Source organism: Prionailurus bengalensis, chromosome B4 (genome assembly GCF_016509475.1).
Source record: "Prionailurus bengalensis isolate Pbe53 chromosome B4, Fcat_Pben_1.1_paternal_pri, whole genome shotgun sequence".
Classification (NCBI taxonomy): Eukaryota; Metazoa; Chordata; class Mammalia; order Carnivora; family Felidae; genus Prionailurus; species Prionailurus bengalensis.
Genome location: NC_057358.1, coordinates 119,803,940 through 119,826,873, shown reverse-complemented (window position 1 = coordinate 119,826,873; position 22,934 = coordinate 119,803,940). Strand labels below are relative to the sequence as shown.

At 37.9% G+C, this 22,934-nt stretch overlaps 1 protein-coding gene across 13 annotated transcripts in view; it reads left to right on the top strand.

Moving 5' to 3' along the window:
• ANKS1B (ankyrin repeat and sterile alpha motif domain containing 1B) overlaps positions 1-22,934 on the top strand; it is a 1,096,782-nt gene that overhangs the window by 768,408 nt on the left and 305,440 nt on the right. For all 13 annotated transcript variants that reach the window (XM_043562285.1, XM_043562284.1, XM_043562283.1 and 10 more), the window contains exon 16: positions 7,285-7,383. In XM_043562285.1, the coding sequence (XP_043418220.1) occupies positions 7,285-7,383 (99 nt within the window). The remainder of the gene's footprint in view (positions 1-7,284; positions 7,384-22,934) is intronic.

Sequence of the window (22,934 nt, the reverse complement as noted above, 5' to 3'; positions counted from 1 at the left end):
GCTAACTGTTTTCATCTCTACTTTTGGCATGTTCTTCTAATAGCTCTCCTGTCACACTCAGTCTGCAACGCAGTGGGAACTAAAAGAGTAGGACTGAGGTGGCCCTCCAGCCCCATCCCACCCCCCTGCTCAAATTCAGCTATTGGGAAAGACCATTTAAAACATTTAATATCCTCCCTACCCCTTTGGGAATGGTGTAACCCAGCTAGACACCACGCTTCAAAAGAGAGAGGGAAGTTAAAGCTTTGCAGTTAGTGAGGGAACGTTTAGACAAGAAAACCCCCCAAGGTCCCTGCCAACCCTGATTCCATGATTCAGTGAACAGAAAGGACTGGAGCAGAGGAGGGAAGAATAGGTCAGACAGCTTTCCAAATCCTGTTCTATAAAGAAAAAGTCATTGTTACTCAAACGTTGTGAAATCAAACGTAAACTATGTTGGAACACTTGCTTTCAAATGTGAATTTCATATGGCTCTAAAGCAAAATGCAAATGGTTTCGGTCTAGCTACATTTTTGTACTGAACCTTTTCTCTCCTAAACTAACTGCACTGGAGGTGGTACCAGATAATAGTTATAAGAAAGGCTCCCATTAGCTATGGAAGCAAGTTAACTGCCTACCTCAGAGAGCTATGGTGAGAATTAAATACAGTGGTATGTCTAAGGCATAAGAACAGTGCCTGGCACAGAATAAGAACTCAGTAAGTGTGTAATTTACTCTATGCTTACACGAACTGCTATTAGTGTGAAAATCGAAAGAAGACAGTGGGTGTTCATAAGCTTTATATTTTCATATGAATGTATCTGGAAGAAAGTAAGAGCATACAAATACGTTTTGTTCACATCAGCATTTCTTCTTGTAGGACTTGTGGATTAACATCCTTAAAATTGAATAGGCTTTGTCTTGCATCTGTGAAACTTTTGACCAAGACAGTACAAGTTACTGTATAAATGACTTTGAGGTATTTTATATATATGCATAATTCTAAAATCTACATGAAGACATGTCTCAAAGGAATTAGAATTGTAACTTATGATATCATCAAACCTTGCATAATACTTTGAAAATAAATACCTGATTACTTAACTTCCTCCCCCCTCTGTCTTTCCATAGCGTCAGAACAGATGTTTCAAAGGGGATATAGGCCTGAAAGATAAAGAGGGGGAAACTGGTAGCATAAAACGCATTGTAATCACGTTCGCTGCTAAATAGTGATCCTAAAAACTAATTCTAAGATATAAGTTATTTATTATAATATATACCTTACATATATAAGATGCTCTCTAACTTATTGCTCAGTGATGTGACATTTACTTGAATCAATAATCCATGTGGTCTTAAGAACTTAGAAAACTCTCTTCCTAAGCTAAGAATGTGAAGATTTAGTTAAGTTTTGAGCAAGAAATTCCCTTGCAGTAGACAGAATATTTTCAAATGGAGGGCTAAGGTAGAGAGGTAACAAATATACACTATTTTCCTCCACTGTCATTTCATTCATGTAAGAGAGGGAATTAAAATTGGAAGAAGTGCACACACACACACACACACACACACACACTTTTTAAAATTTTAAAAATAAAATTGGAAGAAGCACATCATCCATTATCTGATCACTTATGGTACCCGTATTTCTGTCTGATAAACAAAATAAAGCTTTGTTCCAACACTGATAGGGGAATTATAAATCTGGGACTTATCCCAATAGTTACCATCCTAATCATGCAGAAAAGACATGTATTGGGTTTACTTGTAAGTTGATATCAAATTGACTCAAAGCCTTTATAGAGGCTAAGAGGTAGCATTATTCCAAGAATATTATATGTGTGTCTCCATGTGTGAGTTTGCAAGATCTTACTATCATTCTATTATACAAATATTCTCTTTTGAATATTTCAGGCCATACAAATTGTGGAGAAGAATCTAGTTTAGTTAATTATAGAGCAAAAGAAATTTTCTCCAATTGACAGCATCCTCTTGATTCTTTCAGTCTTTGACTAAAGAGAGAGAATAAATAGCATCCAACTTAAGCCTATATTAAAAAGAAACAAGTTCTCTATAGTGCTTAAATATGTTTCCCTAGCATTTGCAGGCACTTATTATATATAATATGCAATGTGAAGGAAAGTTTGCTAGATCAATATGATATGATACTGAGGTTATGAAAATAAGAGGAGCTCTGAGAGAAACAAATGATTAATTTAGATATATTTGAGATGATTTCAATAAATAGCTGTTCTATTTCTTATGTAGAATTAAGAACAAAACACTGCTTTTTATTCTGTTTGGTCATCTTCTTTGCTTATCACTGCTGGAAAAAATCTAATACATAAAGTATGCTCCCCAGAGTCAGAGAAATTTCAGTTTTCAGTGCATAAAATATATTATTTTTCCTCATTCCATGACTTAAGAAAGCAATAAAGACCCCCTGGATTAGATATTTCTTGTCAGTAAAAGAACAGCTATTCTAAAAACACTTCCTTGGGCCTTTGATCCTTCTATTAGGTCATTAACTAAGCAACTTTATCTACTCATTATTATTCCCTAAACGCCTTGTGCAATGTGCCTGGTAGCATGCTAACAAAATAATAAATTACTCCTCAATTGGGCTTGTCATTTTGATAGCATATATTTCTAGCCCTGTAATAAAGAAACACTAATGAAAATAGAATGGCTACTATTTTTTCTTAATGACTGAAAAATCAGAAGAAACGTCCTTAAATTTTATGTTCATGAACTTTGACTAAGAAGCACATCAATTATATCCTAAGGATGACTCATGAGTATTTCTGACTCCCTGTTCTGATTCCCTTGTAATCCCCATTTTTGCCCCATCTCTGTGATTCAACTATAGTTTAAATGCCTTTAATTGTGGAGAAGTACTGTGGAGAAGTTAGAATTTTCTAAGATAACACAAAAATTCTACTGTGGAGAAGTTAGAATTTTCTAAGATAACAGAAAAATTCTACTGTGGAGAAGTTAGAATTTTCTAAGATAACAGAAAAATTCTCTGTTTGTGTTGTCCAGTATTGTAGCCACCAGCCACGTGTGGCCAATGCACTTTTTTGAAATCAGGTTTGAAAAGAATCAATTAGATATGGCAATTTAGAAGTCTTTCTTACCATTTGGCAGAGACATTCTATGGAGTTAGTGAGGGTAAAGGCTTACTGTGGTGGGTTGAGAAGTAAATGGGAGATGCAGAAGTAGATACAGCACGCGTACTGGTGATGAGGAGGTAGAGAGTGCAGTATAGTAGATGGTTAAGCAGAAGACACACATAATGAAGCTGCACTCCAAAAACCATTGATCTAGCAGTAATGTGAAAAATGAATGGAGGAGGGAGAAAGCTAGAGTTTACGTTCAGCTATTATTGAGGGGAAAAAAAAGCTGGGATTTTTCTAACATTTAGTGAAGGCAGGTGATAACATGAGAATAAATTCCAGCTCCCCAGGAAGAATGGAAATGTTTATTGTCCTTGATGGCACATCTGTTACCCAAGTGCAAATGAAATGGTTAGTTGCAAGACGTGAAATATTTTATTTTTCTCCAAAAAGCTGTAAGAATCCATGATATTACAAAACTAAGGTATTCTATCATTTATTTTAATAAGAAATGTTATAAATTCCTACCTAGTCCTGAGATTAATTTGTCAAGAAAAAAAGTGCATTCTTGCACTTCTCTGTAATTACTGTTGACCCTTGAACAATGCAGGGGTTCAGGGTGCTGACCTCACCCCCCACACCTGCACCGTGCAGCCAAAACTCTGCATATAATTTTTGATTCCCCCAAAGCTTAACTACTAATACCTTCTGTTGACAGGAAGCCTTAGTAATAGCATTAACAGTCAATTTACATAGATTTTGCATGTTATGTGTATCATATACTGTATTTTTATAATAAAGTAACAGAGAAAAGAAAATTTTATTAAGAAAGTCATAAGGAAAAGCCAATAGATCTGCAGCACTGTACTGTATTTGTTTTAAAAATCAAGGTTTAAATGGACCCTTGCAGTTCAAACCCATGTTGTTCAAGAGTCAACTGTACTTCTTAAAGCTATCTTTAGGTTGCAAGTTCTGAAACACTAAAATGTAATTGCAATGTAAATGTAACTTCAAATTATACAATCTATATTTATATATAAGGATACTAATCAAAAGTTGGACATGACTGAAATCATACCGCTTTAGAACTGAATGAGTATTCATTGAACTACATTTTACGGGTGAGGACCATCAGGCCTAGAAATAATACATGACTTAACCAAGTTTACCCAAACAAGATTTGGATCCAGATCTTCAGACTCTAAGCCTACTGGTGTTTCAAAAAAAAAAAAAAAAAAAGACTGGCTAGATGATGCACAGGATATTTCTGGTATCTCTATATATTACAATAAGAGAGAAAATAGAAAATTTCTAACAGCATGCCTCATTGGGGACAGTGAATCCTTTTCTTTATGTTTCCAAAATTAGTACCATTTCCCCTTGGGCACATTCTCACCATTTGCACTGTGCTTCCCAAATTTTCACTCATTTTTCAAAAGTGTTTGGTAATTATTCCATATGCTAGGAAATTTGCCCCAAAGAGATGTCTAACTTCCCTACAATTTTTCAAAAAGGTTCTTCCTACTGAAGATAGAGAAGACAGTATATTGGTAGTTTAGAAGAACAGTGGTTTTAAGGATTTAATTCTTCAAATAATTTCAGTATTCAAACACTAAAAACAAATTCTCAGGATTACCTATAGATACTAGGTATCTATATTTACTGAAACAGAAGACAGACAGAAGACAAACACAAGACACATCAGAATTCTGGTCTGTTTTGTGTATGCACAAAGAAACCAGTACATTTCATATGAGCTGAAGTTGTAGGCTGGTAATTTAGCCCATGGAAAACCTGGTAGTGATCTAACACATAGATGGACAATGTTTTTTGTTTCTTATTTTTTGTCTTCTGTTTTTGTTTTTTAAGATCCTTTTAACTCCTTTTGGAAAACCCTTTAGAGACTAAAAGTCAAATATAGAGTGGTATCATATATCCTACTCATGACATGCTAGTCCATTTCTGAAAATAAAAACACTTTCTCAAAATGAAGCCATTTATATTCTTAGCCATGCTCTATTGTGTGCACAGAGTAATTTCTTGAGAGCAATGTTTCCTGTGGCATTTTGCCAAGACTGGCTTTATTTGTTTTTCATTAGGCTTTTCATTATCATGCTGCTATATACCTGGCTTGTTCTGCTTCCTCTGAGAAGGCCAGGGTAGCTTAAGCATAGGAATGATACCATGAGTAGGTGGAATGTTTGTGTCCAGTGAATGCCCACTTTAAATCTCTAACTATGGTACCATTCTTACAGCTTTAATCTTTCTAAGAACAATCAATTATCCATTATAATGTAGTATGATATTAAATTGTTTATATCCATCTGTTCTGTCCCTGTACAGAGAAAGATATTAGTCTCACTTTGTACCACACTAGACTGGCCCATCCTCCTTTATTATCTCAGGAAAAGGCATCATGATCCACCCCCACTGCCCAAGACTAGAACTAATGTGTGTCCTGCGTTTCTCCATCATTCAATATATTCAGTCACTGAATCAAGCTTCTTGATAGTTTTCAAACCCACCCATTTCTTTTTATCTCCCATGGTCACCACCTTGGTCTAAGCCCACATTGTCTCTAGAACAACCACAATAGCCTCCCAAGAGTCTCCATGCTCTGAGGATTGCCTTTTCCAATTCACTCTCTTTTGCTTTAACTGTCTATCAGCACCACCGCTCTCCATAAATATGTGTTCTGTAATTTCTACTCATAAGTGTTTTTGTGTTACACATTAGTAGGACAGTTTGATTTGTTCAGAAGAGGAGTGATCCAATTCTGAGCTTCTCTACAGACCTCTCAATTTAAAGGAAAACTCTAGCTTACAAACTACAAAAGACTAAAATCTTTAGGTACAAAATAAGCAATTTATAAATTTTTGTATTAGAATATTAATCAAAGGCCTAAAAAATCATTGAAATAAGAGAATTTCAGGATTAGGTTGGTCCTTGGAGACCCTGTAGCTCAACTTTGTCATTTTATAGGTAAGGAAACAGAGGCCCAGCCACAAAATCTAAAATTGATCTTTCCAAATTTGAAATATCATCATGTAACTCCTTTTCTTAAAATTTGTCCGTGGCTTCCTGTTACGGTCAGGATGAAGTCTGAATTCCTCAGCCTGGTGTACAATGTCTGAACAGTCTGCTTTGGCTTACCTTGCCAGCCTTACCTTTTGTTCCTCTCTCCAACTCAGCCAAGAAGCCAGTGCTTCCAAATGTGCTGTGTTCTTTCTCACCCATAGGACATTGCACATAATTCCACTTTTGTCCTTCCTCTTTTCAGTGCTAGGTCCTAACCAGGCTTCAGTCATGATCTCCAACTGAAAACACATCCCGGATCCCTTCAGGGCCCCCAAGCACGTGCTACCACCATAGCATATTCACAACATCTTAACTGAGTTTGAGAATCTGTTTCCATACCTGGAATGGAAAGAATAAAGACAGGGGCCTGCAAATTATTCATTGTTGTATCGCCATATCTTGATCAGAGATGTCTGGCATTCAGTGTTTTAAGATTAATTATTAATTCTCACTTTTAACCTGCCTAGTATGCTATAATTTTTAATCAGTTTTCTTCTCAAAATCTATTTTAAAAATTGTTTTTATTATTTATATATTTTTTGAGACACAGAGAGCACATGCACAAATGGGGAAGGGGCAGAGAAAGCGGGATAGAGGATCTGAAGCAGTCTCTGCGCCCACAGCGGACAACCCAATGTGGGGCTCAAACTCACGAACTGCAAGATCATGACGTGGGCCAAAGTCGGACACTTAATCAACTGAGCCACCCAGGCGCCCCTCAAAATCTGTTTTTAGGGGAAGACAAAACTGATTCATTCATATCAACATATAGGCAGATCACTGATGATCCTAAACAGCAGCTCTTCCTAGAAGCATTTACATTCTTCCAGGAACAGAGTTTGAAGCCACAGGAATGAATCCCCAATGCAGATAACCCAACCATAAATAGTAAGTCATGAGAGCATTTCTGGGGGGAAGGAAGCTTTCCCAGAACCTTCAACTCAGTCACATAGGTGACCTCTTACTTGCCCTCACCCTCACTGAAGAATGACTGTTTTGTATGTAGAAATCAGATCACTTGTTGGTTATTTTTCTCTGCATTAAATAAATCATTATTTACCCATAGTAAAAATGCCTGAATTAACTTGTAACATTTCTGGCTTTGTTTCAGGGAAGTAATGTTATGGAAGATCAGGATTTATTGGAAATTGGAATCCTTAATTCTGGGCACAGACAAAGAATTCTACAGGCAATCCAGCTCCTTCCAAAGGTAAGCAATGCTTTCTTACCCTGGCCCTATGTACAGCAGTTTTGAGTCCAGATGTGCAAGGGTTATTAGTACTTAGGACAACATTTCTACATTTTGATGCAACTCCCAAAAGCAGTTCTTATTAGGTCCAGCCAAACATTCAGACTCACAAGACTACTACGGGCCATGCTTGGCTTTAGGTTTACCAGAAGGATGTCACAGAGGAAACTCCACTGACCATCAGGGCACCTTCAGAGTTTCTCTTCAGTGAGAGTCCTTTATATTGGTACAAACATCAGCACAGGCCGCTCAGGTGACAGCTCAGGTACAAGAAGACAAGATCAATATTGGATGAGTGTGAGAATGGTCCTGGATTTGAAGTGTCATGTCCCATAAGAGGCAATATCTCTTGTACAATTCTGTAAACTTAGCCTCCAGGGGCAAGGAATCTACCTAATTATAAGCGTCATCACTCAAGAAAGACCAAAGTATCACATCCCCATCAGGTATTTATAGTTCATGTATAAATCCTCCCAGTCAAGATGCAATTTGCCAACCAAGGTGGCATTTTAACTGTAAGCACTGTTACCTAGCAACAGAGTTGACCTTCTGTTTCCAGATAAGGTTTCATAGGAGCCTAAAGCAAGAGGTAGGATCCTAGCACTGGTCTGCAAGATATGTAGGACTTTAACTGATAAGGAAAGGGAAAACGTTTCAGGGGTCAGCAGAAATCATATAAATATAAATATAAATTGCAAGGAGTATTAGGGGAATAGCAATACTGTGTGATTTAAAATGCAATGGGATTTGCACAACAATGTGAATGTCCTCAATCATTGCCACTAAATTGTACACTTAAAAATGGTTAAGGGGGTAAATTTTATGTTTTATTATTTCACCACAGTTTAATAATTTTTAAAAAAAATAAAAAAATTCAGTGTAATTAAAACAATTAGAGAGTAGAGAGTATAGTCAGAGATAAAGCAGTAAAAGTAGGTTGGGTTAGTTTGTGTCAGGCTAAGGAATTTGAAATTTGTTCTGTAGACACTAGGGAACAGACATGACTGGACTGCTTTAGGCCAGTCAATTTGGGAGGCAGTATACAACAGGAATTAGAAGGAGGAAAAGTTGAAGTTGGGTCAACCAGCTGGGAAAAGATTCAGGGGGCAAGACTGAAAGCAGATGAGCAGTAATACTTACACCTAGATATAAGAATTTATATACTTTGTATTCTCCTCTGCTCTTTTCCTTCCTAATGAGGCTATAATTTCTCAGAATGAGAAAGATAAATATTAACCACTGTTTCTAAGGAAGTGATCTGATGAAATTTGCCAACTGACAGTGAACTGAGTTTCTACTGATAGAAAGTTAACACTTTTGCAAATTCAAGGAGAGTTAAGCATACAAAGGAGTTGCATCATACAATATTCTACAGTAAAAGGAAAACAATAAAGTGACCTTAGAACTAATTCCAGAAGTAATTCTTATAAGCGTATTGTTCACCTCACTACTTTTGTATCTTAAAATATTACTTCCTCAGCAAGTTCCTCCTCATTGTCTACAAGGACTTCGGCACTACTGTATCCCCAACACCCAGTCCAGTGTGCAGTGCATCATAGGCACTCAATAAACTAAGTGACTACCCCCTTGTCACAATGCTACCCATCATTTAAAGTTCAGTTCAAGTAGCTCCATATCACTTCCTTTGTGAAACTTCCCCTAAAAGGGAACCACTCCTCTCACATTGGTAATTATCACCCTAGTCCAAACCAACCACCTCTAACTGGACTAGCATGATGAGTTCTAATCTATCATCTCTAAGTTAGACTACTGGAGTCAATTTCTCATTGGTTCTCTCTAGCTTGGATAATTAATTCATAGACACCTAATCTCTGTACTAGTTACCTTTCTTATGACTCTACATTTGAATTTCCACACAGCATCCAGAATGATCCTTCTCCTTCTCAAATGTAAATCAGATCATGCCACACCCTGTTTAAAATATCCAATGGATTCCCTTCTCACTTAGAATAAAATCCTTATCGTAGCCTACAGAAGTCAATAAGATCTGGCCCGTTCCCACCTCTATGACCTCATCTCTCACTCTGCTATTTCCCTAAACTCTAGTTATGTGGCTTCTTCTTGTTCCAGAATATACCAAGCTCATTTTTGCCTCAAGCCCTTTCCATACTGGTCTCTGTCTGGAAAGCCTTTTATTCAGATTTTCACACTTGCTCCTATACATCGTCAAACCTCTATTCGGCTACGATCTCCTCACGGAGGCTTTCAGACCTCAAAGTCACACTCCTCACATTCTATCACTGTCCTTCCCATTGCCCTGCATTAGTTTCTCCATGGCACCTATGGCTGTCCAAAGTTACATTATTTATTTGTTTGTTTTTTCCTTATTTTTCATCTCTCTCCCAAAATTCAGGACCCATGAGCTTAGGGACCTTGACTATCTTGTTCCCTTCTATATACCCAGCCCTAGAACAGTGCCAATAACATCTAGGTGGTCAAAAAAAAAAAAAATGTTTGTAGAAGACAGGAATACACTGCTGTCTCTTTCCTTGGATATTCGATAGCTCTATGCCTGTCCTGAAGGTACTAATAACACTCTACCACTTCTGACATTAGAAACATCCTGAAGGCAGAGACAGTGTCGCATCCATCCATGAATTTCCCAGTGTTCTTAGCCCAATACATGTGCATTAGCAGAGTGAAAGAATGAGTGACTGACTGAATGAATATATTCCTCATGGTATTCAAATATACATTTTTTTCAAATCAGTGTGCTCAATAAAATATATCTGTAATAGTGTACAGGCCATTTGATAATGAGAAACAGAAGAACCTGAACTCAGAATTATTTGGAGAATAAATGGAGTGTTTATTTTTAAGACAGAATATCATTCCCATTAGAGAAAACAATGTAACCGAAACAATACAAAATTAAGCTTTTATCAAGAGGCTGATGCGAAAGTGCTTACCATGCACCCAAATGAGTAGAGAATATATAAAAACATCCACACACGTGTTCAGCAGCACAAACAGAATGTTATAATGCTACAAATTGATGCTTTGCCTTCTTAGGTAATGAGCCCAATCTTCAGATGGTTAATAGTGTAATTTTACTGCCAGCACATTCATTTGCATTCACTCTAACTTTGCGCTGCTGCAAAAGGGACACAATGTCTCTTTGTTGTGTTTATGCAATTTTAGTGTTCAGAGTATCTGTTCTTCATCTGTCACGAAAAATATTCCATGATTGCTACCTGAAATCCTTTAATTAACATATTGTGTTTTGGAATCCGTGAGATTGTTCCTAAACAGAGAAAAGGTGGTTTGCTAAATGCAATCTTGATCTGTTAGCACACTTCAAAGCATGTTTTTTCATGCTTTATTTGTATTTGTTGTTTCAAGTTTCAAAGACAAAAGTTTATTCCTTTGGTAATAGTGATTTTTCTTTCCTGTATCCTTTTTAATATTGAACTATTGGCCAATGCAAAGGTCTGCATGTTCTCGAGTACATTTGATACATCAAACACATGGAAAGTATTCCAGTGTTCTAAGCGCAGACATAGGAAGAGCATTAAGCACATGAATTCCTCTCTTCCACTCATTATTTCCCTCTGTCTTTTATAATGCTTGACCTTTAGTAGCAAAGCTTAATTATCCAGTTTCACCCAATATCCACTTTCCTCACCAACCCCAGTTCAGTCTTTTCTTAGGTCTAAAAGTTTACCAGGACTTCTGAAGATCAAATTTCACCCTTTTTCTCTTTTTAAGAAAGGAACCATAACATGAGAATGTGACTTATTTTTCACTCTCCTAGAAACTGTAAGCATATTAGACTTTTTCTGTCCCCTAGACTTGGGGAAATTATCTGATTACTTATTTTGCAACACATAATTTACCTTTTCTTAGGTAAGAATTCCATGTGACCAAGTATTTGGATAATCCTCTAAAAACCTTTTAAAAAGGCATAATGTCTTTTGTCCTTTGACAATATAACACTTGGAAGTCAGGAATTCAAAAACACTTTCATTTTAAAGGTTTACAAGACTGTGTCAAAGCCCATATTATGTCAGCTGTCTTAATCTCTGTCATCCTGAATCAAATGTATTCTTGGCACACTAGCAACTTTTATGTCACCTGCCCACTTCTTTTTCAATATTTCCTTTCCTGATATTTTTATGTTTTTTATCTTTTGGATGTTTTGAGTAGTTGTTTATACTCACTATCCCCCCCCCCCTTTTTTTTTTGCTCCCATTAATTTTTCAACCTTCTTGGGTCTAACTAGTTCCTCTGCTACCACTGCACACAACCAGTGCTAAGGTTACCAGTAGGGAAGAAAGTCCATATACCCCCTTCCACCTTCACTTGCTTTAGCTGTAGTAGATTCTCATACTCATGTTAACTGTCTTATTGTTGTCTTTTGGCTTCTCCAATATCTGGTTATCTTCATGCATCTCTGACACTCCCTCTCCTCCCCTGTGCATTTTCCTCAGTTAAATGTTGGAGTTCCTCAAAACTCCCAACTCAACAATATTGTGACTAGTAAACGTTGTTATCACAGGACTCTTGATCATAGTACATTTTCTGATAGTCACTGTTTGGTTCATCATTGCCATAGCCTACTTCTACTTTACAGCATAACAAATATTTAACATTTCAGCTGCTCATTATCTCTCAGTTCAGTTCAATTTAACCAGTATTTGTTGGGCTACATATTTTCAATTATTTTTTCACGAATGACCCTGAACACCTCTGGTTGGACTAAAAAACACCTTTCCTATCTTCATTTTAAGATTTTGGTTAAAAAAAACAACAACAGAGTTATCTGTTATTTCAATAGAAAAACAAGATTCTGTGCTAGTTATCTATTGCTATATAACAAATTACCCAAACCTTAGTGGCATATAAAAACAACATTTATTATTTCAGAGTTTCTGTGGGCCAAGAATCCAGGAGCTGCATAACTGGGTCCTTGGTTCTGGGTCTCTCACAGAGCCATAGTCATCTCAAGACCCAAGTGGGAGGGTCCCACTGCCTAGCTCACTCTTGTGGTTGTAGGCAAGTTTCCGTTCCTCAAGGGTTTTGGGACAGAAGTCTTAACACTTCACAAGCTGTTGGCCTCTGTCAATTCCTGTCATATAGGCCTCACCATAAAGTATCTCACAATAGGCATCTGGTTCCAACAGTACAGCAAGTGAAAGGACAAGAGAGGGCTAGGGAGATGGAAGTCACAGTCTTTGGAACATGCCATCCTTTTGCCATATTCTATTCATGAGAACCAAGTCACTAGATTAAGACCACATACAAGAGGAAGTGTTTACAGATGCTGTAAATACCTGGAGGTGAGATCACTGGGGGACCACATCAGAAGACTGCTCACTGCAAATATACTTTATACTGATCCACTTTACAGTCTAGTTGCCATGTCTACATTTGTGGTTAAAGTGGAATAACCCATCAGTAATAACAACAAAAAAAGATTCTTTTATTTCCATGGGCCATCTTTTTTTTATATTTGTTTCTTTGTTTACTAAATGCTTATTTTTTATTATTTTTTATTTTTTAATACAATTTATCTTCATGGGGCTGTGATATTCACAGTTAGATGATTTAAAAGCCACATTTGCAATTGCCTCTCAAAAAAAAGACACATGTCTCTGGTCTGTAGAGTCAAGTGTGAAATAGCATCATACAATCATACACAAATCAGAGACCTTGGAGATGAGATGAATACACATAAAGACTTCACAATCTAAACAACACTAATCTAAGTGATAACACACAAATCAGAAATCCCACAAAACATTATAAATTCTTAAAACATGTTTAGTCTTTATTGGTGCCTCACCACTGAAAGGAGCATATTTCCATCTATATTAGGAAAGTGAATTGGTCAAAGTCTATTGGACAAGACGTTAAGGATGTTAGCAAACACATTTTTTAAATTTATTTTGAAACAGAGAGAAAGAGAGAGAGAGAGCAGAGTAGGGGCAGAGAGAGAATCCCAAGCAGGCTCTGTGCTGTCAGTGCAGAGCCCAAGGCAGGGCTCAGTTTCACAACCTGTGAGATCATGCATGACCTGAGCTGAAATCAAAAGTTGGATGCCACCCAGGTGCCCCACATTTTTAAAAACAACCAAAGCTAGAAGTAAAAGGGACCATGTAACCTTAAGCCTGATCAGAACAAATAGAAAAAGGCAACAGTTGACCAAAGAAACCAACCAACCAAACAAACAAACAAACAAACCAGCTGGTGAGCAGGACTGTAGAGATAAACTGGGAGGGACTGAGAACTCAAACACTTTTAAGGACAGGACATAGGGAGTGGTAGAAACTGTGGTGAAATAGAGAACACAAGCCCTGCCCCCCCCAAAAAAATACTAGGTTTTTCCCCCGACTTTATAAATATAACAAAGCACTGGGGACCAAAGTTGGTTATAGCTGTTACAATGGATTCACAGGTTATTTCAGATATCAAGAGAAGTATTATGGATGTGACATTATCTCAGTTTGGCTTCCTGTCCAAAACTTTTCTCTTAAAGACTCTAGTTCTTTCAAGTTCCTTAAAATTCATATGTGTGTTAATTCTAGTCTTGATGGTTGATGAAGATGTGTATAAGCTTTAGGGAAAAAGTGTTTAACCAGTATAATTTCTTTAGAAGTCTAAAATGGAAGGTTCAGTCTTATTTCCCTGACACTTAGAAAAATGACAGACACTTATTCCTGTTTCTTCTGGTATTTTTCAGAAGGGCAATGACAAAATGTAGGCTGCAGGCACAGAAGCTCTCAAGGTACATTTGACAGGGTAACTTTTCATTCTCCCATGCCATCACTCACTTTCCATCTACCCTCATTCTTTTTACTTGCATTTCTTTGTTTTTGCCAGCTGGCATCTTAAACTTTGTGCCATCCAATGTTGACCTACCAGCCTATGAACATCTTGCTGAAAATATACTCTTCAACAAAATCCCACACACATATATGCACCATTTGCATTAGGGGTCTTCACTTAAAGTTAATACACAATTGGACCCAGAGTCTAGAGTATTCTACTTCCTTTAGGTCTGGTGAGACAAACTGTGGTGGTCTGAGAGTCTTTTCAAGTTCTATTTCGTTCTGCAAATGTCTTATGATTCTGGGACAAACAGATATGCTCACTTAGGTCAGTGTAAAAGCTTACTTACTTCTTAGGAGAAGTGTTGGTGCCATTGGAGAATAGGGAAGGCAGAAAGACTAATTGACCTTAAAGTGAAAAACTTAGGTAATTTGTAGTCTGTAAATCTTAAAGTGAGAGCAAATCATTCAGATCTTTTCTATTATCTCTTACCCCAGCAACTCTGATGGCCTCTGAAGCATTTTCCTCATACTTCATGCCTTCTGCTCATACATGGAGCCTGTAACTACTCTGTTCTTCAGGGGTACCTTGGGAGAAGGCATGACTGATGTTCCTCAAGTTCTCTGGGCCCTTTCAAATGACAAAGCCCAGTACATACAGTGTATAAAATAACTATAGCTGTTTGGCCTGGACAGATATCCAAAGAGAAGCTGAATGTGAGAGAAGCGCGATTCTAACATGTTTACCGATGTACCAACATCCTTCTGCAGTTTCAGAAGGCAAAATGACAGCTGCAGTCTTCCTAAGCTAAAGTGGGGAGGTCTTTTAACATTCTCTTTTAAATGAATTTATCTTGGAATAGTTCATTATGTAGACCACAGAGCTAAAATATCATTTTTACTTATAATCCCCCCCCAATATTTATAGAGAAAAAGTGGAGGAATTCTGTAAGTAAATAGGTTTTGATCTATTGCCATCCCCAGCAACTGTCATCCTTCAATTTTGAGAAATTCACCCCCATTTAATAAAGAACAATGGCTCCCTTGGAATGATGCCAAAATCAGTAGTAATAGAAGAGAAACTCTAATATCTGGGCACTTTCTCTTCCTTACATAATTCTTCCAAGAAAATCACAATTTAGAGCTGCAAAAGACCTTAAAACATCTAGCTCAATATCTCTCCTGAGTCTTTCACAGGTGAGGAAACCAAGTCTGGGTCATATTAAATGACTTGCCCCAAGGCAGATTGTTTCTAAGTGACAAAAGTGGCACCGAATCCCAAGTGTCTGTATTCATGACAATGCCTCCTGGGTGAATACTGTGCTCTATCAGAGACCCAAGGCTCTGAGGATGCTTGTGTATCTGGGACAGAAACTGTAAAAGGACAAGAAAGGACCAAATGACTAAACATAAGAAAAGGAATTATTTATAATATTGGGCTTTTCTTTAAGTTTCATGTTTAAAAGATAGTTTTTACAACCTCCCTACATCACTAAACTCCCTTTTCAAGGGTGGAAGGGAAGGATTGTTCCAGGGACCCAAAAGCTCTAGAAAAGCAGGAAGAAAACAGACATGAAAAAGAAGAAAGGCAGACATAGACCATGTCCACTGTCCAGTGGCCCGTGGGAGTCAAACCACTTGTTTACCCCTGAAGGTGGCCTTAGAAAAGCTTTATTAACAGTAGGCATTGCTATTTCAAAGAAGGAAAAGCATAATGGAATAAAATAAAATAACAAATCATTTATTTTCTTGTTTAATCTGGGTAGAAAGGAAGGAAAGATGGGCAAGATAGAAGGGCACTCTCTAGGGCAATGAAGACACATCTTTAGAGCATTAAGCTCCACGGAGATGACATTTTTATAATAATTGACAGGGAAGCTGCATGGTGTCATGGTTGGGAATATAGCCAGAATCCCCAAGTTTGGTTTTACCTACTTCACCAGGGAGTTGTGAGACTTACGTGAGTCAACATTTATAAAGTACTTAAAATAGACCCTGGTGTATCATATGTGCTATATTTATGTTTACTAAATAAAATTTTTTAAAAGACTTAAGGTAAACCATGAAAAAGGTGAGGTTCCTTCATCCCATTAATTATGTCCAAAAATTACTAGTCCAGGCATACACAACAAGCAGAGTGAGTCTCCTTTTATTCATTCAATAGATGTATTATGAAATACCTACCATATAGGAACTGTTCGAGATGTTGAGGATTTGATGTTAGGAAACAAAACCTACATGGTCACTGTCCCCTTGCAGCTTACATTCTAGAGGGGAGTGCAGACAAAAAGAAGTAAACACACATAATTTCAAGTAATGATAAATGCTATAGAGAAATATTAAACAGGGAGTAGACAGAGTGAAGAGGATGTTCAAAATTTTGATTGTAGATGGACAAAGTAGGATTCACACCCAGGCAGTTTACCTGAGGTTCTTTACCACCTCACCGTGTTGTCTAAATGCTATATTTCAAAGCACAATATGGGTACTAAGGAGATATTGAAACGACCAAGCTAAACAATCCAAGTCCAGGGCACCTTCAAGGAACTTGGAATTTGGCAAAAATGTACTCTTAGAAGCTTTTGATTTAACCTAATTTAGTCTTAGTCTAGCCACCTTCTACTTGTGTCACTTGGGCAAACTATTAAATTCTCCAGTCCACAGTTTCCTCATCAGTAAAATGGGGATGATAGCAGAACCTACCATGTTAGGTTATTGTGCATTGTAAATTTAAAACTCCTTATGAAGTGCCTGGCATTTAGAGGCACTAAATTAATACTAGTTATAGCTACTGTGTTTGTTCGGTAATGCTCATTAAATTAACAAAACTCAAGGAATTATTGCCATTGCTCTTGCCTGGGTCCACGTAGAAACAAAATGGACTCACTTCTTGATATAAGCCTATGCCTAAAAATCCTATGACTGCATTGCATAGTGGGCTTCCCATTCTTATGGATTTCTCATAAGGGCAGATTATTCATTTTCTAGATAAGAAGAAGGCAAAACTTTCAAATCTGATCATCATCCACCAAATTAATTTTTTTTACTATATTTAGGATTATTGTTTAACCCACTAGTAACTAGAATAAAAGGTGTTTAAAGTCGTAACTAGGACCTTCCTATTTAAGAAATTAAGTGAATAAACATAGGGCTGAGAGGGCATCCTGACTGCACCTCTTAGAGGTAACGTAATCAGTTCCCAGCACCACATGGAAAGTGGCAGAGGAGTACATATATATGGAGAGTACCTTGAACAGCAAGAGCTCAATAAAGATACGTGGCATAGAATAATAGCACAGAAGTGAACTGAGAAGCTGAGTGGGCGGAAATTGCCAGTGCAGTTCCATTAAATTGCTAAAGGCATTGTGATTTCGTAGAAAAGCAGAACTATGTAAATTTATAGATGAGATCTAAAAGAACATATCCACCATTTTGAATGAGCCATCTTCCCCCTTACTGTATAATTGAATTAAGTGCTAATTTAATAGTTGAATATAATTTGGCTGTATTTCTTATTTTTGATCAGCAGCACTCAAGTGAGACGTCTGTGTTCAATTTATATCTGCAAATGCAGTGAGCATCTACTTATGTCTCAGACACAGTGCAAGGAGAAAAAAGTTGAGATTATACAGTATCTGCCTTCAGAGAGATTACAGTCTAGCAAAGGAGGTTGAACCAATATCCAAGTGAAAGCAGAGTGTGAACAGCTATAATAGAAGTAAAAATACATGCTCTGAATGTTAAGTGTAAGGGGAGGTCTCTCATGTACAGGAAATCTAGCTCATGGTACTCTGAGCAGAAAGTGACCCGAAGCATTTGCTTACTTGTTCAGGCAGATAGATACGCTATTTGTTTCTCATTTGTAATAACCATCCTCTGAAATACAGCCAGTGCCATCAATCCAGCTACGAATTTCATCCATCACTTTGCCCTTCAAGCTATAATAAGTCAAATACTACTTCAAACCCTAGCAGTTTTCTATACTCGGCTTCAATGGAGCAGGCTAAACTAGTAACAGAGTTACTCCCACCCTAAGATAAGCTAAGCACTTTTACTCCCACCCTAAGCTAAGCACTTTTTAATTACCTGGTATTTCTTTGTGATAATTTTCTTTTTTGGCGGTAAATGGGATTTTAGATTTCTATCTTTTGACTTTAGGTTCTAATCTGATGTTTGATCTGTAGATCCATAGTGAACATGGTAGAACTACATAAGAATCCACGTTCCCCTGGGAGTTTCTAAACATGCTCAGAAAGACACCATAGACAAACACCTATGTTAATAGCCAACACTTAAACACAAATTTTCTGTGTGCCAGGCACTGTTCTAGGTACTGTTATATTAACTACACATTAACTCATTTAAATCTTTTTTTTTTTAATTTTTTTTCAACATTTTTATTTATTTTTGGGACAGAGAGAGACAGAGCATGAACGGGGGAGGGGCAGAGAGAGAGGGAGACACAGAATCGGAAACAGGCTCCAGGCTCTGAGCCATCAGCCCAGAGCCCGACGCGGGGCTCGAACTCCCGGACCGCGAGATCGTGACCTGGCTGAAGTCAGACGCTTAACCGACTGCGCCACCCAGGCACCCCAACTCATTTAAATCTTAAAATTTATTCTCTATCTTACAGTTGAAGAAACTGTAAGACACAGAAAAGTGAAGTAACATTCCTAAGGTTACACAGTTAGTAAGTGGCAGAGTCGGGATTTGAACCAGGCAGCCTGGCTCCAGAGTCTATGCTTTTAGCTGCTTTCCCCTACTGCTTCTATCACCAGAGTATCACATGTCTGTGCTTTGGGAATAGCCTATCAATGCCTTCACCTTTGAAAAAATGAGTGACTATTTTCATTACCTCCCACAGATCTAGCATCTTCCATTTTAATGAGTAGAAATTTAACTTTTTTTTTTTTAACAAATAACTACTGTTCTTATCAGAGAAAATGAGTGCTCAATAAACTATCAGATTCCTTCTTTCGTGTCTTCAAGAGAAAATGCAGTTTAGCTTTACTTGTTCTATGCATTGATAATGGTATAAATGCTAAGTAGATAACTTTAAATGATCTTTAAGCTTGTAATTTATAAGCCACAGAGTCCCAACAGGTTAAAAGTCTTTTCTTCAATGCATCACCAGATTTAACCCTCAATTCCTTCTTTACTTAGAGACTATTGCTTGTTGGGGAAAGGTTGTATTTATAGTTTTACTAATACTAAGAGGTAAATGTATTATAGAAATTTTTGAATGTGAAATTCTCTCCACAAAAGTATAAGAGGTTATTGCATAGATATGCAAAAGATTGATTTCCCTGCCTTTTACCTCTGGGACTCAATTTCATCATCATCTATCAACATTTCTGGTGTCCATTTTTGACAGAGCACTTTTCTAAGTGCTACTGATGTAGATGCAAAGTAACAATTGACCTCACTTCTTAGTATCCCTAGTAAGACTGAGCCAGATGAAAGAGGTCTAGGGCAACTCCAGACACATAATGTATGCAAACACCCACATTCCCAGATGTTCATCAGTGAATCTATGATTCGTACATCCATTCAATCAGTCAGTTCATTTTGGCCCTATGCTAGCTTCGGAGATGAGGATGCAAAAATGGATAACATTTGGTCCCTGCCTCAAGGATTTCTGTGTACATTTTGGACACAGATAAATATGTAAAAAGTTAAACTACTATTTGAGAGGGGAAAGAAGTCCTACTACAGAGGAGGTTAAAGCTAAATACATGAGGGTCAAGTAAGGTTTTCTGGATAGGTAGATGGCACTTGAGCTGAATCTCAAAGAATTAGTATTTTTAGCCAAATAGACCCTTGAGTGTGTCAGTCCAGCCAGAAGTTGCTGCCCGTGTTCCTGCTAGGTCTAGAGACAGTAAGGAGAAATGGATGCCCATATTCATCCATTCTCTATCTCTCACTGTATCTCTGTCTCTCTGTCTCCCTCTCTTGTGCATCCATGGTTACTTTCACACACACACACACACACACACACACACACACACACACAGGGACAGTCACTACCTCCCCCATATATTAACCCCAAGAGAAATTACAGAAGAGACACTTCCCAAATTTCTCCCATCCACTCAAGGTCCTTTTATTTTCTGTAGCTTATAAAAACATTGACACTTAATTTTTTTATATATTCAAATATATACCCAAGGAAATTACATATTCCTGGAAAGAAGGAACCTTAGACCCTTTTACATTTTGATAATGCCTAGGATGATATGACATATATATTTCGTGATTAAAAGTTGTTATTGAAATAAATAAATAATAACTATTAGAACTATTGTTAAGAGCTGACTCCACTGGGGGTTCACATGAGTACAGCTGAAAATTCTAAGTCACTTTAATGTCTGGGTCAGTTAAAACTTCTAAACTGACAAAAAAATCCAAGACAATGAGGCTGAGAACATTTTCATAAGGGCCAAGATATTGTTTTTTGTGACTGCTGTTCTCACCTCAATTGTAGTGAAATAGTTCTTAGATTATTCCCTCATCATAAATATAAAAGGTGTTCTCAGCAACTCAGCCAGGGGTTCAAAATGGGGTTACACTTCTCCGTCTTCTAACCCTTCCTGAAATCCCTCCTACTAATTCATTCTGGGTGTCTCATATCACACATGCACCATTAACCAGACTGCTCACTGACCATGTGGCATCTGCTCTTTTCTGCCTCTCTTGCTCTAGCTTATCACCAAAGCTTGAAGTAGTGCCACCAGGACTTACCAAAAGTGCTCTCAATGCTGTTAATACCCACTGAGGGTGCCAAATCTGCTATTAATGACTGCCAAAGGCTGCTTCATAGCTGCAGGTGCCCAAAGTGTCAAAGGTACTGATGTTTCTGCTGCTGGCTACAATGCCCAGTATCTACCCATCAAAAGCACCTTGGCCAGTGCCAACTGAATGTTCTGCCAGTGCCACTGAAGCCTGCCAATGTGGGCACCACCACCAAGTGGCCGGTGCCCAATGGTTGAGGGCACCGATGTCTAAAATATAGCACCATCTCTGCTTGCTGATGAAGTTGTCGGTGCCAATTATGCTGACTCCTTTTGTTCCCGATGTCCCAAAAATGTTCCATGATGCAGCTTTTTTATTGAAGCTTCTTCTTAAGGCTGATCCATTGGAGCTAGGCCAGGGCCTAGTCAGAGCACCAGATCCTGAAATCCATTCGGATTAACGCATTCCCTGTGACACTTGTCTATTGTCCTTTGAATCAAATACATATGCATTGGCCACCTTCTTTGAGCAGAAGAGTCTTTTGAGGACTCTGGATTCCTAATTGAAAGCACACCCGTGCAAGCCCAATCCTGCCAGTTATCCATACATTCCCACACATGATAGATGAACACAGTCCTATTCAAACTGAAATCCATGCACACAGCTGTGGTCATCAAGCTGACAGATTCCCAGTCTATGTTAGAGAACAAGGAACATTCTATTTTGTGTTTCAGAAAATCATATAGAATCTGACCTCTTCTCATCACCTCTACTCCAGCTCCCTGTCCAAGCCAAGTAATGTCTTGCATTACTTCCAGAGCTTCCCAGCAGGTCTCCTTATTCCTACTCATGCCTCCCTGTGAACAATTCTCAACAAAGCAGCCAGAGTGACTCTACTGAAACAGAAGCTAAACCATGTTATGCATCTACTCAAATTCTTGGACTGGCTACCTATTTCTCTCCAAATGAAAGCCAAACTTTCCAAGTCCTTCAGCGCTGTACCTTCTCTGGCCCCTGATTACCTCTCTCTGACTTGCTCCCCCTTGCTCTCTTCCTGTACATGCTGCTCTCACCCCTTTGGTTTCCTTGATATTCCTTGAACAGGTACTAGTCTCTAGTCTCACTCCTTCCTGAAGGTCTTTGCCTCACCTGTTTCCTCTGCTTGGAATCTTCTCCCCCTAATTGCCAGCACAACCACTTTACCATCCTTAAATCTTTTTTCAAATCTTGCCTTGTGAGTGAAGCTTTCCCCAACCACCCTGTGTAATTCCACACCTTCCTTACTCCACAGACACTCCAACATATCCAATCCTCCTACTCCACTTTCTCTTTTTTCACAACACATCACTTATTGATTAATTTCCTTATTTATTATGTGTGTTAGTTATCTGTCTCCCGACTAGAAGGTAAGCCCCATAAGGACTGGCACTTTTATATGTTTTGTTCATTGATGCATCCAGAACAGTACCTAGAATATAGTAGGGATGCTATAAGTATCTGAGTGAACAAATGAATGAATAGATGAGTGGCTGGCTGGCTGGCTGGCTGGATGGATGGATGGATAGATGGATAGATGGATAGATGGATGGATGGATGGATAGATGGATAGATGGATGGACAGATGGATGAATGTATGGTAGGTCCCCAAATTTGTAATTCCTGTACTAATTTTTGGCCACCATGTGAATGATATCCTTTGTATTTCCTTACCCAGGCAGAACATAAGTTACTCATTTGTATACTGCTAACTTTGGTTTTATGGCACATTTATCTGTTTGAAGTACTTCAGTGGGTGATGTTATTATGCATATGCCTGGAGGCTCTGAGAAAGGACATGGTTTTTAAATATCAAATAAATAGAATTGGTATTCAGAACATTAATTATTTTCTAAAGACTCAAGTTTGGGGAATTTTTTTTTGTTGAGATGAATAACATGCAAACAGTTTTCCTGACTGATAGTAGCATTTAAAATTTCTGTTTTAAGAGCA